Source organism: Chaetura pelagica, unplaced genomic scaffold (assembly GCF_000747805.2).
Source record: "Chaetura pelagica isolate M959 unplaced genomic scaffold, ChaPel_1.0 scaffold78, whole genome shotgun sequence".
Taxonomy (NCBI): domain Eukaryota; kingdom Metazoa; phylum Chordata; class Aves; order Apodiformes; family Apodidae; genus Chaetura; species Chaetura pelagica.
In genome coordinates this window covers 254,941-274,422 of record NW_009954492.1, presented here as the reverse complement: position 1 = coordinate 274,422, position 19,482 = coordinate 254,941, and the positions used below count along the sequence as shown (strand labels likewise).

Sequence of the window (19,482 nt, the reverse complement as noted above, 5' to 3'; positions counted from 1 at the left end):
GAAAGAGACTGACCCAGACAAGCATGTAAACAATGGATTTTCATTGCTAAACACTGACACTGCTGAAATACAGTTCTTATCTTCATTAATTCCTATACCTTTTGATTCGTAGGGTGGAAATGAATAGCTTCTATTTGCAAGTCCAATTTTCAGGTTAAAAGCAGGTGCTTAGCTGCAATTCTTCCCTGACTTCCCAAGTCCAAGCCTCATATCTGAATATCAGCACAGCAATTCCAAAGCCAACCAGTTGAGAGGTACTGACTGAGCTTGAATTTTGCATTATATCATTTTTGGCTGCATGTGCATCTGTTCCCAGGCTTTCAGCACACTTTCCAAGAAATTCTGTTAATTCAAGTCATTCAAAGTAAAATTCCATCAAATTTGTCTTTCATGAAGTACACGCATTGGAAATTTGCATTTATGCAAAGCTCCCGTTTAAGGGCAGCAGAGAGGCCAGTGTTCTTTAATGCATTCTGATCTTACAGACACTGCAAGGTAGGGAGGTATCATCATCTCTGTTTTGCAAATGTCACTGAAACATGTATGAACTGAACATCTGAAATATCATACAACATATCATCCTCATTTAGGACACCAAAGCAGTAGGGATGTACAGACCTTTGGCATTTTGGTAAGATTACACTGATTTTCTTTCACCATGGCACTGTTAAAGCTCTGCTCACTGAACAGTATTACAAAGGCAGAACTAAGACACAAATTTAAAAGTGTATACCAATTATAGATGTACAGCATGAGAAGTCAAGTGCCTATTTTTTTAAGGTATTTTTAATACCAAACATATATTTTATAGCAGTGTTCCTAGTGTTAGTGCTGCTACTGCAAGTGTTCAGCACTTTCACTATTCACACTCCACAGTTTCAAACTGGATATTAAAAAAATTACCCAAAGTTTGCTTTATAGAGCAGAACAGCTATAGAAAAAGACTACTGGGAGGTCAGGGGAATGCAGGGAGTCCCTGCAGAGAGTTTTTCATAGTTATATGCTTATCCTGGAAGCAGTAGCTTCAGGCTCAACTTGACCAAAGTGCCTGCAGTAACTCTACCATGCATGGGACCTGCACCTTTGACTTGGAGCGCAGCAGCAGAGGGGGGATTGCGGTCTTGGTGACACTTGATATACTTTCTGTAGATGGAAGAATGGGCTGAAATTTTTCTCTTGGGAAATGGGTGTACAGTGGAAGATAACAGGTCTTTTATGCTAGCTGTTACATTGAGTAACATGGAGAAGGAAAGAGAATTGAGGTTGATGTTCCCATTCAGGAAGACACAAGATTTGTTCATCTGCGGAGCGAGTCTTACAGGATACACATGTGCATTAGGCCCCATGATTTCAGCATGTGCAATAAGTCTAATGATTTCAAAGTACAGATACATCAGGCTTTTCAAGTATCTTGAGGCCTATAAAACTTCAGCCAAGTGTTCAGAGGTTTGAACACATAGCATCACTTGGATACCAAGTACCTTAAAACTTCAGGTGTGCATCAAAGAAACAAAGCATCTTACCCCACTCCAATGGTTCAACTCATCATTTGGAACAAGAGTTTTGCATGCCCTGGTAGGCAACTCAGGAAGTGAGGAAACACTACAACTATCTACATCCTTCCAATAAGTCCCAGGACATAACCTGTCCACTAATTCCCTCTGTCCCTCCCTTCCTTTGCCCTGTAATTCCCTCAAAACAATCAGCCTAGACAAAGTCACATATCCACAGCAACTTACAATGAAAAGTGAGGAACAATTCTTAGCTACTGGAGTTAACGTCTCTTTGCAAAATCATATGTGCACTTGAGTTTGAAGTGGAAAACACTAGAGCAAAAATGGCTTTGAACCTACGTAATACACCATCATTTGTTTTGTGAACTTTTCACATTTGGCAGATTTATTACTACCTAGAGCTTTCCCCTTCCAGAACACAGCTCTTTCACCTTGCCATTTTATGTTATGGCTTGCATTGCATACAGTCTATCACAATGCTCCAACCCACATTATTTTTTAAAACTGGCAATTACTTTAAAGAAGCACAAAAGGATAGTAACATCACAAATGACAGCAGGGATATTAAGCTGCCCTTCTGTCCCTTTGACCAAATCAAGTAATAAATAAAGAACAGTGGAAGTTCAGTTCTGTATTTCTCAAGAGCAGACCAAAACATGCATGGAGTTACTAGAATTTCTCTGGGAGTTACCAGAATCTCTCTGATAGTTACATCACGACTTCCTCCTCTATCATAACAAGATGAGCAGAAGAGCCCTCTGACATACTCTGCTTTCGGAAAGCCTCCCCAAGGGACTGATAATTGCTAGTAAATAACCACATTCTCAGACAACACTGTTCTTTAAAGACAAAAAAAAGCAGAGCTTACATAAGCAACAATAAATCAACTCTATCAGCCAAGTTGAAGATGAGACCAACCTGGTAGTAAAAGTAAAATTTCCAAACTCATACTCTTAATGCTTGAAATTTTAAAGCAGAATAAATGTCCTACTGCCAACAGAACATTTTGTATTTCTCAATTCTGTTAAAACTGCCTAATTAAAAATATGTTGCAACAGTAAGATAACAACTCTAATCCATTTAATACAGTAACAACACACTCTTGGTAAACAAAGAAGAAAATCTTAATGATACAAACTGAAAACATGGACAATATCTGCTCTCACCTTTGCTTCTGTTAATAGTTATGTCTCAAGTTTAAGACCTTTCTGAGCTATGGGATCTGTTACTTATAACATAGTAACTATTACCACAGCAATGACAGTTAAAAGACAATGTCCTTATTGCAAAGATCACATTTCAGTGTTTTCAGGTCCCATTGAAAAGTACTTGGGAGCACTGTAATAACAGCCTAATTCAACTCATTACAGAAACCTTTCCTTTCTCCAACAAATAAAAAATTACAAGTACTTTTACTAAACATTGGTTCTAGGTAACAACATTAAGATAAATACAAGAGGGTAATTTTCAGAAATTACATGCTATTTAAGGATAAAAGTTTTATTTTTTAAAAAGACGAAAATATTAAAATCAAACTTCAGGTCCCCCAAGTTTCCTAAGTTAAATTCCCCTAAACTGAAACATCAAACCACAGTCTTGGTCAAAAGATAGTGACTCACTCTTTTTTCCCCTCTGCCTTCATTTGTGTAGATATCATTATATTCACTGTAATGAGCAATTACAGAACACATAACTATGTTGCCTCTGGGCCAAGAGGAAATCCATTCACTCAGCTGCAAAGAGTAAGTCACACTTAAGTAGTCAGAGTCTTAGAGCCAACAGAGCCCCACGGTTCTGTTGCATATATTTGTGTAAAGTAAGACTGCAGAGTGAAATGGGAAGTTTGTTTCTTCCTTTAAAGCAGCACTATCAATGCAATACCACCTATACCGTGGTTCCCCAGGGCTCAGTGCTGGGGCTGTTCCTGTTTAACATCTTTATTGATGATTGGGATAAGGGGATAGAGTTCACCTTCAGGGAGTTTGCAGATGACACTAAGTTGGGTAGGAGTTGAGGGTAGGGAGGCTCTGTAGAGGGACCTGGGTAGGCTTGATTGATGGGCTGAGGCGAATTGTATGAGTTTCAATAAGTTTCAATAATGTCTGATACTGCACTTGGGCCACAACAACCCCCAGCAGTGCTACAGGTTTGGGGAGGAGTGGCTGGAGAGCTGCCCAGCAGAGAGGGACCTGGGGGTGCTGACTGACAACCGGCTGAACATAAGCCAGCAGTGTGCCCAGGTGGCCAAGAAGGCCAACAGCATCCTGGCCTGCATCAGGAATAGTGTGACCAGCAGGGCCAGGCAGGTGATCCAGACCTTCTACTCGGCCTTGGTGAGGCTGCACATCAAGCACTGTGTGCAGTTTTGGGCACTGCAGCATAGGAAGGACATTGAGGTGCTGGAGAGGATGCAGAGAAGGGCAACCAGGCTGATTAGGGGTCTGGAGAACAGGTCTTATGAGGGGAGGCTGAGGGAGCTGGGGCTGTTCAGCCTGGAGAAGAGGAGGCAGAGGGGAGACCTCATTGCTCTCTACAACTACCTGAAAGGAGGTTGCACTGAGGTGGGTGTTGGCCTCTTCTCCCCGGTGACTGGCGATAGGAAAAGAGGAAATGGGGTCAAGTTGTACCAGAGGAGGTTCAGATTGGATATCAGGAAAAATTTCTTCACAGAAAGAGTGGTGAGGCATTGGAACAGGCTGCCCAGGGAGGTGATGGAGGCAGTGGCCCTGGAGTTGTTCAAAAAACAGGTGCATGTGGCTTTTCAGGAAATGGTTTAGTGGTTAGGGGTCGTAGGGCAGACAGTTAAGACTTGATGACCTTGAAGGTCTTTTCCAATCTTGAAGTTTCTATGATTCTGTAAAAAATAATGTGACAGCCCCTGAATATAAGGTCTGGGCACTAAGTGAATTTATAGGAATTATCATAGCTAAGAATGATAGCTGGGAAAACATTAGAAGACATAGCTGGGAAAACATTAGAAGATAAACATTTTGAGCGACAGCAGTAATTAACTAAAATACAAATAGCACAAAGTGACCTCTATAAAGAATTCAAATATATCAGTTAATGAAGCCATCTTCTTCCTAAGTAAAATGTACTATTACTTTATTTCTAAATTAATTAGAACTGCATCTTGTATGATCTACTAATTAAAGTGAAAGCTTTGAAACATTTATGTTCCTATAAAATCTTAGTTTCAACCTGAATTCATGAGACCAAAGCAGAAATATGTTGACCTCTTTACTTTTAACACAGAAATGGTGCTGCACAGTCATATGCTCTGACTTAATACAGGACAGCTTCACTGTAATTTTCTCACACTGATTCCAGTGACAGTGCTTCAACTCAAACATGCCTTTTACAAATTCACCCAATTTTAATCTGAAGCTGGAACAACAAAAAAATCTTAATTAGGCGTGCTTCAGTTCCTGGATTTTCATGACTCTTTTATATAGGTGATTCAGTTATGCATCCCAAATGATAATGAAGGCACTTTACTAACCAAATGAAGGCAAAAGGTTTCTGGTTAACTTTTCAAGGTAAAGCTTGGTAACTGTTTAACAACTCAGTCAGCAATGGATTTAATGCTTCAGACTTTCTCAAATTTAAACAAAATAACCATTGCTATTTGCCATTCTGTTTAACAGCGTGAAGTAAAAAAAAAGCAAACTAACAACAAACACCAACCCTGAGCTGCATCTGTGTAATTTTTATGCTCTAGTCTTTTACACTTCCTCCACACATTTTAACAGAAGATGTATTTCTTTGTCTTACAATAAATAAACTGTGATATTTTAAAGAATATGGAAATGGATATCTTCATCATCCTGGATGAAGCCTGGATATTTCTAATCTATAAAGGACATTGAAACTCAGTTCCATCAACAGTATCACTTTTCTTCTCCATTCATGCCACAACCAAACCAAATCACCCTGGATGCAAGAAGGTTTAAGTGTTCCAAAATGGAAGAAGACTAATGGAGGTAGAAGACTTCTCTGCTACTTCTTCCAAAAGAAAGGCAAAGACTATATACTGAAATCCAACTACTGAAAACTTTTATGAAAACCTTTGGTTTCTAATTAATAAAGACACATACCCCTATAATACTCAAGCCTTTCAGGTAGTCCTGACGAGGTTGGGCTTGTGGCACACAGCCTGCAAGAACCACTTTCTTCTTCCCTTCTTGGGCTTTCCTAAAGAAGGACAGACAGACAAGATGTTAGTATTTTCAAAATGTGTAATTTTCAACTGTAAGGAAGACGTACTGTGCACCAAAAGAACCCCCTATGAAGCTATCAGGCTACAGCACATGTGGCTGTCTGGTGAGTATCTGCAGAGACCACTACCACTGTATCTTGGACAGAAGTACAACCTCAAAAGCCCTCACGAAGTTCAATTAATCTTTATTTGTCACAATGATTGCAAAGAATCTGTCAAGAGAGATGAGACAGAGATATTAAGTGCAATTCAATAAAAGTTACACAGAATGCAATGGACAGACTATGTGGATAGGAATCAGTAGATCAGAACATATCTATGTAGTACCAGTCATAAATAACCATTCACATCAGTCTTTTAGATACTTAAAAAAAAAAACCACAACATTTTCAAGCTTTAACTGCTTGCCTTTAGCAGAGAAATAATGAAACACTTGTCTTGATATTAGCTTCTATAATTCCTTAACTTTGGTGCTACCTTAGCATTAAGTAGGAAACAAAACCACTAAGATTAAATGGTTAATGCTGTTCCATTTCACTCGTGATATTTTTACTCACTTCGAATTCAACACTGAATATATTGAAACTACAGGAAGACCTGAAGAAAACCATCAGCTACACACAAAACAGCGAGATGCAAAAACTGCTTATGTTCTAATTTCAAAGATCATCCATTAACACATTAACCCAACATGACCACAGCATGTGTGCAAAACAGTAAAGAAAAAGAGCACTGAATAATTCTAGAAGATTTGCTAGTTCTCACATATTATGGGTTGCTCTAAGAACTATCTTTCATGGTTGCATGCTGTACCACAACCTCCTGTCAGACTTCTATCAAACTGGAACTTTGTAAAACCGTATTTTCTCCAGTAATATATGGATTCGTTAAGCATTTACTGTTATGTTGGAACATGCTAACATGTCATAACATTTTTCAAAAAAATTATCTTATCCAAAATACACAATTGCTAGATAATTGTATAATCTTTTGCTTGCTGGAGCTGTCTCCAAGCTGAATGGACTAGAAAAAGTGATGCTCAACAAGTGCAACAAGGATGCTACACTGAGTATCTGGAGATCTCCAGCAAATGCAAATTTAACAAAGAAAAAAAAACCACACCAAAACCAGATTGCTAGCACACACAGTTCCATTACTCGCAGTTATAACTTCATACTTGTAACACGGACAAATGCATTTACAAATGAAATCTCACAAGAGCACATAAAAATTAATATTAAAGGAGATCACGGGCCATCTTGCCAAATACTTTGTGCTGGATGCCACATTAAAAAAGAGATATTTTGAAGGAAAAAATTAAATATCCTAAACACAGACAGAAAAATGTATTACTTCCATTACCTCATATTTTATATAAATGCAGCAAATCCCTATAAAATATTCAATTTTGTTCTAGTGAGCTTTCCAGGAAATTTTCGTTCATCATATAAAGCCTCATTTGTCCTCTACTTGCATGGTAAGGTGTACAATATACATGCAAATCCTTTCATCTCTTCCTTGACAGTATTTCTGTGGATAAAGAACTGTAATGAAATGCTAGCTTAGTTTATTTCTTAGGAAAGAAATTTAGCAACATGCCTCCAAAATTCTTTTCTTTCATTAAGAAATATTTAAGGTTTTTTGAAACTTCAGTAGAGGTCACCTACTTCTACAAATCCAAGTTAAAAAGAGCAAAAAAAAAAAATCTACTCCATGCATTACCTAAAAATGTCACATACCACCATGTGATACTTCACTAACTCAAAAGGATAAAGATCACTACTTATATAGTCTAACAGACTCAAGCTAATGCCTGGAGGCAAGACAGTAGGACCTGTCTCCAGTAAACAAAGCACACATCCCTAGGACACTCAGCATCTGGTATAATCTGCTGCTAGCAACAGCCTTCTCCATCTACTTGAAAACCTGCAAGCACTACAGAAGGAAAAGCTTTTATTCAAGTCTTTATCTGAGAAAAAAACAAAGTTTCCCTTGACACATTAAATGGCATTTTAATGTTACTGCACAGACTTAACATTTTGCTGTATCTCCTGGGACTCTAACTAGAGCTAGGGGGAAAAAAAGTTAAACTGAATATTCTTCATAACAAGCATAGCCTTCACTAAACTTTTATAAAGTTGTACAGGTCTCTACAGAATAAAGACTTTTGTACACAGATTTATTTTTTGCTTTAACATGCAATTAAGTGGAAATGTCAGGACTAACTTTTCAATCATAGTAAATTTTTATTACATTCATAATACACTGCACAGTCCATGAAACCCACCATAAATGAAAAACGATTGTAAGGAAATTATGAAAAATTTGGCCTTAATTTCAAGAAAAGACTTCTCAAAATATGCACTGCAGTACTATGTTGTCAGCTCTTTTTAATAATTTAATAAGCCCTCCCCATATTAGCAAAAGCCTATAAAAACTATTCTTCAGAAATCCAGTCAGCACAGCAACTGTATTAGAGAAGTCTTTATCCTTCAAAAACATGAATATTAATGAGAATAATACCTCATGGAATCCAGCAGTGGCATGAATAATTACCTCTTCCCTTTCAGACACCCTTTTTATTTTTCAATTATATGAACCTTACCTTGAACTTTCAATGTAATTGACTCAGGAAACAATTTCTAGAAATACACACTTTTCTAAAAAATACTTGCAAATTAGACATCTGAATAGAAATTAAATTAGAGCCACTCTCTTTAAATCAAGGAATTATTTGAGTTACTTCCTAAGTAATGGGTGGGGAACAAATAACAAATGAGAAACAACAGGGGCATGAAAAAAGTACTGTGTACAGTCCATGATCTGTAGTAAGAGTGTAAATTATACTCCATTGCAACTCTGTTGCATACATACAGCCATTGCAGCTACAAAACGTACTATCAGACCTAGCGAAATATGTGTGATATATTCTGCTTTTTACAAAGCAAATTTGAAGAGACACAGGTAAAATGAGGAGAAACTTCTGCCCTGCCTATGCAGACTTCTATTTTCACCAGGACGAAACTGCCAAAACTGGACTGTTCTGCTCACAATTTTATTTAACTGTTGTTGCATGGTTCCTCTACTTTTTTGCAGCTCTAAAAGGTCAGTAACGCACGACCATAAAGAAATGCCTCCCACCCTCCAAAAAAGCCCTCCTGTTTGCCCTATCAACAGTGTAAGACGACAGTAACAATGCTGGATAGCATTTCCTAACTTACACAGCTACTCAGGTGGAAATCCTACCCCCAAAAGAGAAGTTAGGGACCTTTACCTAAGGTTCATATCTAAGGAAAACAACAACAATAAAATAATAAAGAAAAAGTTAAAGCAGAAAAGATGGGCTAAGTTTAGTGGAAGACAATCTGGGACATCAAAAGTAATTGCTAACTTGGTCTTTGCAAGAAAGAAAAGAAAGAATGCTGTGAGAGCTTGGAAATCAAGTACAGTCATGATGAGGTTGGGAGTGTCTGGATTAGGTTACAGGCCAATAAAGCTGATATTGTTGTGGGAGTCTGCTAGAGACCTCCCAACCAAAGGTAATTAGCAGCAGAGCAATACGGAATGGCTTCAAGCTGCACCAGGGGAGGTTTAGATTGGACATTAGGAAAACATTTTTCACAGCAAGAGTGGTCAGACACTGGAATAGGCTGCCCAGGGAGGTGGTTGAGTCACCATCCCTGGATGTGTTTAAGGTGTCTGTAAAGGTGTCTGTAAAACCTGAGGAAAACTTGTCAAGATTAGGAATTAGAGTACTGTTACAATTATCTTGGAAGAACCACTGGAGTCTGCTTAGGCCTGTCAGCTTCCTTGTAAACTTCCAGAGCTCCCAAAGAATTACCATGATTTACCAAGAATTACCATGTGGTGGGGCACATTAATATGTAAATTTCCTTTGAGCACACTGATGCTAATTATTAGTTTTCTAAACTGCTCCATGAGGACCAATCTTTAGGAAAGCAGCCCTCTGGTTACTATGCCACATCCTCTGAACTTGTCTGTTTTAGCAAAAAACATGAGGCAAAATGTAAATAATCCAGGGGAAAAAAGAAGAAAAAAAAAAGTTGCACATTCTCCTCCTGACAAAAGCAAGCATGTCTTTTCTGAAAACACTTCAAAAAGACATAAATGCTTACTCCATCAGACTCGAAACGGAGGTTGTAAATATGTGCTCCAAGCAAAAATAAATAAAGGTATAACATTCACTTCCAACAAAGCTCTTCATAGGAACTGAAATGTCAGCTCTGAGAATAACCCCAAGACCCATATGCTATATATGAAATGATTCCCTAAGTTTCTGAGAGTACAATACCTGAGGAAGAAAAAGTGTATTTTATCTATATTTGGGTATTAGTATTTGCATGAACAGGCATTACAACTCATATCTATCCTGCCACCAGAAAAAAAAAAAGGCATTTGAATGGACTACTCTAACTTCAGCTTTGTTCAACAGATTCATCCAGGCTTTTATGGCAGACAGTTGTGCCCATCACGCTCCAAAATGATGGATTAACAGCTGCTTCCAAATAGCAAGGAGATTTCCCAGCATAGCTGGTTGCAATAGCTCTAATATCTTGGTTTGAATGGAAATATGTTTTCATCCAGCCACTTGGCATGCAAATGAAATGAAGTTTTTCTCCAAAGGGTAATCTCATTTTAAGCTCTAGACTCAGTCAGATCTGTGCCAAATTTCTACTCAAATTTTCTGTAAATGTAACTTCATAGGCAGCAACTAAAGGTGCAATACTCATTCTTGGGCAGTTGTTACCCAAACAAATACAGTATTTTAGTGCTCATGAGGGTCTCTCCAAACTACAAAGGCTTTCAAAGTAACAGTAACACCTTGGCCCTCCTGGTAACTTGTATAGACTCAGGCAAGGCTGAATTGACCAACATTCCTTCCCCAAGGACAGAGATCTACCAGGATGGACTTTGGGCAGGCTACAGAAGAATGGCTACAGGCCAGCTGCTTCCCCTCCAGACGACTGATTAAGAAAATTTAGAGCAATTTAGGGATTAATACAACACTGGTAACTTCAAAGCAAATCTGCAGAACTCGTAACTGAAAGCTTTCTGCCTCTTAAAAACAAAACTAATTGTTTTAAAAAGGAAAGTGTACTTAATGGCAACCTCTTCATCAGAAAAGTTCATCTTGCTGGTGGTGAACAGATATTTACCAATTTGCTAAAAACCCATATATATGTATATATATAGGGTTTTTTCCCCATCACTGTGAACTAGTCAAGTTTTTTGTTTGGGGTTTTTTTTACATTTATTTAAAATTTTGAGGGATCTTACCACTCAACACAATACTAGAAGATCAGTACAGCTTTTCAAAACAGGAGGATTTTGCCCTGCTCCAGATCAGATGTCATAGCTTTTGGGCTACGCTATTCAAATTAAATCCCTTTGATCCAAATTATAAGTGATATTGAGAAGGTTTTCTTGATAAACGCACAAAGACAACTGATCAAAGTAAAAAAAATCCATTCTTCAAATGAAATATTCACAAATGTTTAGATTCTTACCTACTCACTGAAGTTACAAAAGACTACAACTAGGCAAATGCCTAATTACTCTCTTATAAAAGGCCCTTTATTACTGATTCAATTCCATCGTGTTCCTTTAACTCTTCCAAAGGCAAAGACTAAACACCAAATACATACAAAAAGGCACTCCTAAAACAGACACACTGGACTAGATTACGTCTCCATTTGTGGCCAATGCAGATTTGCAATTAAGTCGAGTATGTCCACTGCTCTTCTGGTAATACCTGCAAGTTTAAATGTATCACAGGAATAATATCTGAGAAGACAAGGTTTTCCATAATTCTTTTTTTTTTTTTAAATCTACTTGTAGGATTGAAGAAAGGAGAAATTCTTAATTCTTCATCTATTATTACTACTTTAAACTATATATATATATGAGTCTCTAAAAGTCTATACTAGCAAGCCTAACCAAAATTCAGCCATCCTCAGCACTGGAAGCCTTTTCTTCCCCTTTCCTCCCCATCTTTTGCTCTCTGCTAACAGCAGTAACTTTAACTCTGAACTTCTTTGAGACACAGCACCAGATAAATTCAAGTTCTCCCAACTCAGGCTTGCAAAAGCAAAAGATGCTGACAGCCACACCACCAGGCAAGTTCTGCAAGTGGCAAAAGCTGGAATTACTTTTTTTAAAAAAAATATGAGTTTCTGCATAACCTTGAAGTTTTATGTCCTTTACTACACATGACAGGTTATAGTAAGTTTCTAAAAATATTTTACCATCTCTCCACATCTCCAGTTTCATGCTAGCCTTCATTCATCAAGGATCTAAGAAAATCACTGTGGTAACAGAGATTTCAGGAAAAGCAGAAATAGCTTCAAAACTACAGTGGTAACTTTGTTCTCTTCATCTTCTACCACTACTTTCCTCCTTCATGTGCAAGGATTTTTGCATTCTTTCTACTAACTTAAAAATGTAAGAACTCATTCTCCCCCTTCAAACTTGAAAATTTAATCCTATTCTGAAATTATTTTGGCATATATATATGGATTGTTTAATCATACATACTTGTCTCAAAACCAGTGAAAGGAAACCTCCTGTAAATTTGTTTGGAAAGGGACAGCAAACTTCTGACAGATTAAAGAAACAGAAATCAAAATAATCACAGTAAACTTTCATATAACCAACTTGACTCTTGCTGTTTCTCTGTTTTTTCTACACATATTTCTGGAGGAATTATAATATTCTGTTGTAGTATTTGTCACATATGTGTCCTTTAGGTTTTTTTAACTGACCTTCTTAATCTACTTTACGTTCCTAATCTCCCCACTCTTAGTTCTATTAATCTCTTTAAACATAAAAAAAAATGCACTTTAGGGCACACTAATTAATTAATTAAATACTATACTGCCTCTTAGGTTCAAGATCCAGGAAGGCTTCAAGTTACATGCATGCATGGCCAATGTTTGCAATATAAAACCTTGTTGATACAATGGCTAAAGAATTATATTAAGTGTTGAATGAAAATGAAATAATCTGATTTTTTTTCATCCCCCAGAGGTGCAGTATGCTACTTAGTAAAAGTCTACCTAAAAAACTTAAAAGATCATCAGGAGAGATTCATGTTCTATAAGCTATTACAAGTTATGAGTATTTTAATATTTATTTATTTTTAAGTATAGCACAGCATGAAATTTTTCCCACCGTGTAAGGAAGTGAAGATTCAAAAAAACCAAAAACAAACCACCAAACAGGGTGTAAAGCTTGCAGAGACTAAACTTACAGAGCAGCATGTGGCACTGACATTATGGTTCCACAGAATCATCAAAATAAAACCCCCGAAGGTTTCTATTCTATGTCTGACACAACACATTTGATAAAAAGTTGAGGATAACAAAAGAGTTAAGAACCAGCTCATCTTCTCTTGGACATCATCAGGGCAGCTGAGGCAGAAAAGCCACAGACCTGAAAGGCAGCCAAAATTCTGACCATCAAGGCTTTTCTGCTATTCAAAACCAGGTAGGTAAAACCACTACATTGAAAGAAAAAGCAAAAATGTTCTCAAGAGGCACTACATACAGTTTACACTGAGTTGTCACTGATGCTTAAGCACAGAAAGGGAGAAGATGCTATTAATTCCTGCTCAAAAGTGCATCAGGCAGTGTAAGATGGCTTTAGTGCACTCCTACCGTGAAGTGGGAATGATCAGAGCAGCTACATCTGCTCAAGTCACTAACAATTTATGTAGCACGTTTGCTTCCATTCTGGCTTAGGCTTTTAGATGTGTATGGTTGGAAAAACATTTGCGAGGAGACCGGGGGGCTGAGAGAGGGAAGTGACAAGCCCTAGAAGTAGCTCTGAGAAATTACTACCAGTTTAGTCATCTAAATCTAGTTCAAAATGTATTATTTAAAAAACTATGAACTTTTAAAAAAAGCTATAACTTTTATCAGAGCTGAAGGGGTAATTACTCTAAGCATATTAGCTTACTTAAGAATGCCTCATAAAATAACTGAGATATCATTCTAGTAGTTTTCACAATAGATAGTGTTCTACAAGTTTAACATAGTGCCAGACATTTCACAGGGATAATAAGAAATGCAAGGGATCGTGAAAGTTTTAGGTCACATGCACATCTGAGCAATTTAAAGGATTCAAGTTACAAACATCAGCTCGTGTGTTAACGCTAAGCACTTCTAGCAAACGGTAACCGAGTATGGCTTGAATATAGACATCTAGCATGAACAGATGCACATGACAACTCATACCTCTATTTTCATCCCCAAATTTCCCATGAACTTCCACTCTCACAGATAAATACCACCATCCTTATGAGACCTCTTTACCTATACATACACAGAAGGAATAGTCTACTTTTGAAGAATAATAAAACCCTTAATACTAAACAGTACACTATGTATAAAGTTTGCAGCATATAAATTAGGAGCAGTAACCACCTGAGCCCAGTAAATCACATACATTACTCTACAAGGATTTCACAGCTCTAATCCCATCCCACCACCAGAAATGTGAGGAGAAAGGCCTGACTGCATAATGACATAGCTCAATGGCTTTCTAAAGCAAAAAAAAACCAAAAACCTGAGAGTAAGGAATTAATTTATACATGTTATTTTGTAAGTTCTATTCAAAGCAACCCTTACAGAGAAAGACTCTGAAACAATCTCTAATACTAAAAAATCCAACCACAAAACAATCCAAAACAAACTAAACAAATAAATATATCCTCAATACATCAGCTTTACCTCAAAGTAATATTAATTGCCCAAACTTAATTTCCTATGCAACCACTTAATATTTTTAATTAATTTCTATTTTTAATACAATATAAGTCTCTGCAGACTTCAGGACACCTCACACCAGGAAACAGTACTAAATAATGGAATGTTCTGCATTAAATCCACTTAATGCAACACAGAATTACTACTGATTCTCACTGGCAATTATCATCCTGTTAAGAAGCCTGGAAAAAGAAATGCACCTGCTTCTACCAGGAGTTTCAAAGAAACTCTCTTCTATTGTTCTCATACACTGTAAAATCTGAGAAGATGGGAGAAGTGCTAACTGCACTTACGCCTCTGAAATGTGCTCTACAAGATTTCTCATAATTTTTCTTCCAAATTTCCACAGTGACTCAAGTACTCTTTGCAGACTTGGATTATACTAGGTGTTTAATAGCTTTTCTTCAAATTACTACTTCATTAATAAACATCTTGATTTTTTCCTGCCATAGCCTATATGCAAAGATTCAAAGTGCTAAAGAGGGAATTCTTACAGTGATTGAGCCTTCATTCTGAACAGTCTGTGCACAGGAAGATCTTCCCCTGTCATCAAGTAGAGGCTTGTTTTTAAACAGGTGCCAGAGGGAGTGAGAACTTTTCTTGTAAAGAAAGCTCAGACTGAGTAACTAAGCACTGCACTTCCTGAAGCTCCTTTCAAAATCTGAGTCCTATTCATCAACTTTTCATGTCTCTTGCTATTGGACAACATACTTCAGGTTTCTCTTGCACTTGGGGAAGCAAAATGTGTGTTAATCTTATGTAAGACAATTAAAAACTCAGGCCTACCTGTATCAGTGGAAGATAGGTTAGATTCTTCAGTAAGGGACAGTGGGCATGTACTTATTGCATACTTATTTCAAAATACACTACAGAATTAAAGAAGTAGAAAGGTAAGTTCTGCATCGCTGCTGCCAGCACGCTCAACCTGATGGGTTTTTTTTTACATGTATTTCAAATTTACAGTACAAAACACTAAGGAGCAAACATTTAGGTGGCTTACCTGGTTTTAAGAATCCCTCTCTGTAGAGCTAGATACTGCTGCACTGCTCACTTGCCCCCTCTTTTTTTCTTAAACTAAAGCTCATACCCTGTTCTGTGCTATGACCATGGGTCAAATGAAGGCCAGATCTATGCTGCTGACCTTCTGAAGACTTGAGAGCCTTCGCTCCCAATGCACAGTCCGTAACATGTTGCTATAGCGACATTCTCCTTCCCTACTCCCATAAGCATACCAAAATGACTCTTTCTGCCTCTGTTCACAATATGTATCCATTTACGGAATAACCACTTACTTGAAGATTTCTGCCAATATTTGCCACTTTTTGAAAAAGCTAACAGATGTTATATGCAAGAGTGTCTTTCCTTTGATGGGAATTAGACAGGGTCAGACAAGAGCCTATGTGTAAAGCGAGGTTAGCTTAAATATATATTGTCCTGCTGTACTTATTTTCTGCATTATTTCTCTATGGAAATAGTTGTATTTAAAATAGCACTAAGATCAATAAATTGCTGCAGTAAACTTATCTCAAACTGTGCCTGTAACAATTTTTGCTTTAAAAAGTAACCCAGAAGAAAAAGTAAGCAGATAAATTATTTTACTATTCATACACTGGCTTTATCAATTTTAAAGCACAAAACCATGGAACATGTTTGGTGTTCACAATGAGTTATAATATTCAATGGGACTGCTCAAGTTCTCCAAGTACATTAACAATTTGAGAGCTTATACATAACTCTCAAAAGTTATAAATTTTAAAAAGCCAACTCCTCCACTTTATGTTCTAAACTTGATCACGAATCAAAATGAGTAACGATACTCTCCACATATTCAACTTACTATACTGTTTAATTAACGCATTACGGACTAGTCCAGCTCTATTGGTATTTCACATCCTGATGTTAAGAGATTTTTGCAACATATTTATTGGATTTAATATTGACCAATGAAATGCACAATGTTTTGATTTTTATTATGAATCTTCTTTCTGCAAAGCTAAGGGCTGTCCCTGCCCGTGCAGGGGGCGTGAATCTAGATGATCTAGAAGGTCCTTTCCCACCTAAAACATTCTGATTCCATGATTCTATCATTTTGTGAAAGCTGAATGTTATAAAAGGGATGCATAACTTGAAAAGAAACTGACCAAGATGCCAAAAGTTTCCTCAGAACAGTGTCTGCTGTATGTTACTAAAAAGGAAGTGATATGGTGCTAATTTAGGGAAATGATCACTGAGACTATGGACTATAGTCAGTACCCAGCTAACTTCCAGAATTTGTCCAATCCATGTAACACACACTTCAATTCCTAACTGTACAACAGAAAAGCGCTTGGGAACTGTTTGAAATCCTATATTCTCTTACCTGTTGCTCTCAAAACTCCCTCAGCTATATGTACCCTTCCTTTTATAATTGCAGCACTCCACCTGCCACATGACCATCAGCCAGTCTTTCAGAAAGAGCATAAATACTAATAACTGACATCAATACCAGACTGGTAGTTCTGTACAAGCCCAAGCAACACAAGATGCTTTTTTCCATTATTATTAACACTAGTTTCCTCTACAGATTATAAATCATGCTCCAGTATCTTCTGCCTAGCACAAAGCTCTCTCTAGGATAAAGAGAGCTTCTAATCAAATCAACATGCTGGAGCATTATACTTTGCTGTTGTTATTGTTCCTTCTAGCATTACACCCAATACTCGTGTTCTCCTGGTCTGATGTAATTTTCTCAGTATTCCAAGATTTTTTATATTTTACATCCATCAATTCTTTTAAAAAGCTAGCAGATTTCTATGCTTTGTATAATACACATCCTCGGTATATCCTACACGCATTTATACAATAACTATGCATCCTTAGTAATGCTGCTTCAAAATTGGTAGGAACTCTTTTTTTAGTTCTAATGTATATAGCCTCCTCTTCTTCTTAGGGCTCCCCACCATAGATACTACTTTTAATAAAGTTCAGAAACCAGATGAACAGTCCCAACGGGTCAGAGGGACAAACAGTTGTGTAGGAGGGCACCTAATTACACTGAACTTCCATTTGTCAAGAAAATTCACTCTGGCAGAAGTTGCCCATCTGTCATGTATAAAAACAGCAAAAACAGCCTGTTAGCATTCCCAGTAAAAGCTAATCAATATGGGGTGGGGGGAGTAAGATACATCTCTGTTTACAAGCAGGTTTCTGGGAAGGCTGAAGTAGCAAAGTAGAAGTTACTATCAACAAGGACTCCTTGCCACTGATAGTGGGAGGGAAGCAGGGGAAGGAAGGAGACCTTCCCAGTTTTACCGAACACCACCACTGTCTGTTACAATGATGGCACGAAAATAGCGAGATTATTAAAAAATTCAGTAAAAGAACTGTATCAAAATAAGACAATATGGTCAAATGACTTGAATTTAAGAAATTCTCATCAAATCAGATCACGGTTTTACTTGTACACAGGAGAAAAAAACTAAGCTTTCTTTTCCATAGCTCTAACGCTTGCACCACATGATTTAGGAAGCTGAGGAAACTACAGTTTGTCAAATATTTTTGAAAACAGAGCTTCTGGAAAACAACAACACTAATGGAATTACAGACTGCTGGTTTGGCTACTGTTTTCCAGCTACTTAGCATGTAGTTTGCTTTGCAAGAAAAATCTGATCTTTGTCTCAAAAAAATAGGTGGCCAAAAAGGCTAACTGGCTGCTATTCCCAGCTACTTCCAATGCATGTCCAACAAACAACAGCACTGATTAGCAAACATTCCAAAGACATTAAGCCTTTTCACAAGAAACACAAACACCACTTTATGGTATCAAGAATTTTTAAGCACCACCTGCAGCAACTAGAAGTAGCACAGCAGAGTTTCTAATGACCTTCTTAAAAAAAAAAAAAGCACAAAATTTGATATTATCACAGGTAGTAAGTCCCAATAGCAAAAATTTTCTTGTTAGTTTTGTTATCCCAAACCATGGTGTCAGTAAATGATGTAAAATATAGGAAGGGCCAACACAACATTAATGACTCTGCATTCTAAAGAATCAATAATCTCCTATAGGACGGGTAACTACCAACCGTCATCTCTTTCTTTGAACATTTTTAGTTCATGCTATTTCCCTCAGAAACCTGGGGGTTATTGATTCAGAAATCCATACTTCCACAAAGATTTCTGACAGACTGAACTTGCCTCAAGCAGAAGTAAAAGCTGGCAAGTCAGCTGGAAAGCCAGTCCACATACTGTGACAACACAGAAACCTAAGTCTTGTAACATGCGAGCCTCTGGCAAATTTGGCCTCATCTCTAACAAATCAGTATTCACAATAAACTGAAGGTGCTGAATAAGCTAAAGACTCATGGCAGACATCAGATGATGCTGGACTGCTGGACTGTGGTTATGAAAGTCAACATTTGATCTTGAACTCTGCTATCAGACGACATCATTATCAAAACAAAAGTTCCTAAGCACTAAAACAACAGAAATTCACTCACGTGTATTGGTCACTGAACAAGAACCAAATTGAGCTCTGAGGAATTCAGGGAAGCACAATGAACAATTCACAGTATATGTAAAGTTTTAGAAATAAAAAATAGGAGATACTGAAAATCTTGCTTTTGCAGTATTCATTATTTGCACAGACATTTCCATGAGTGTAAACAGTGAGAAACTGGAAGGGGAAAAGTAACTTCTTCAAACAAACATGATCTGTCTGGTTTCGGCCCAACACAACAATAAAGGAACAGCCCCATGGCCGCTCACTCAACTCCCTTCCACACACTCTGGGGTGAGGAGGACAAACCTCATGGGTTGAGACAAAGGACAAGAAGGTTCTTCACCCATTAAGGTCCTGGGCAAAACAGACTCAACTTGGGGAAAAAACAATAATTTAATTTCATACTAATCACACACACCCAGGACCCAGACACACACAGAACAGGGCTTGCAGATGTTACCCCACCCCTCCCTTCTTCCCGGGCCC

The 19,482-nt window shown here is 37.6% G+C and overlaps 1 protein-coding gene across 1 annotated transcript in view; it reads right to left on the bottom strand.

The window, feature by feature from the left end:
- CDKAL1 (CDK5 regulatory subunit associated protein 1-like 1) overlaps positions 1-19,482 on the bottom strand; it is a 434,593-nt gene that overhangs the window by 307,003 nt on the left and 108,108 nt on the right. Inside the window, exon 4 of the mRNA XM_010004517.1 lies at positions 5,606-5,708. Within this exon, the coding sequence (XP_010002819.1) occupies positions 5,606-5,708 (103 nt within the window). The remainder of the gene's footprint in view (positions 1-5,605; positions 5,709-19,482) is intronic.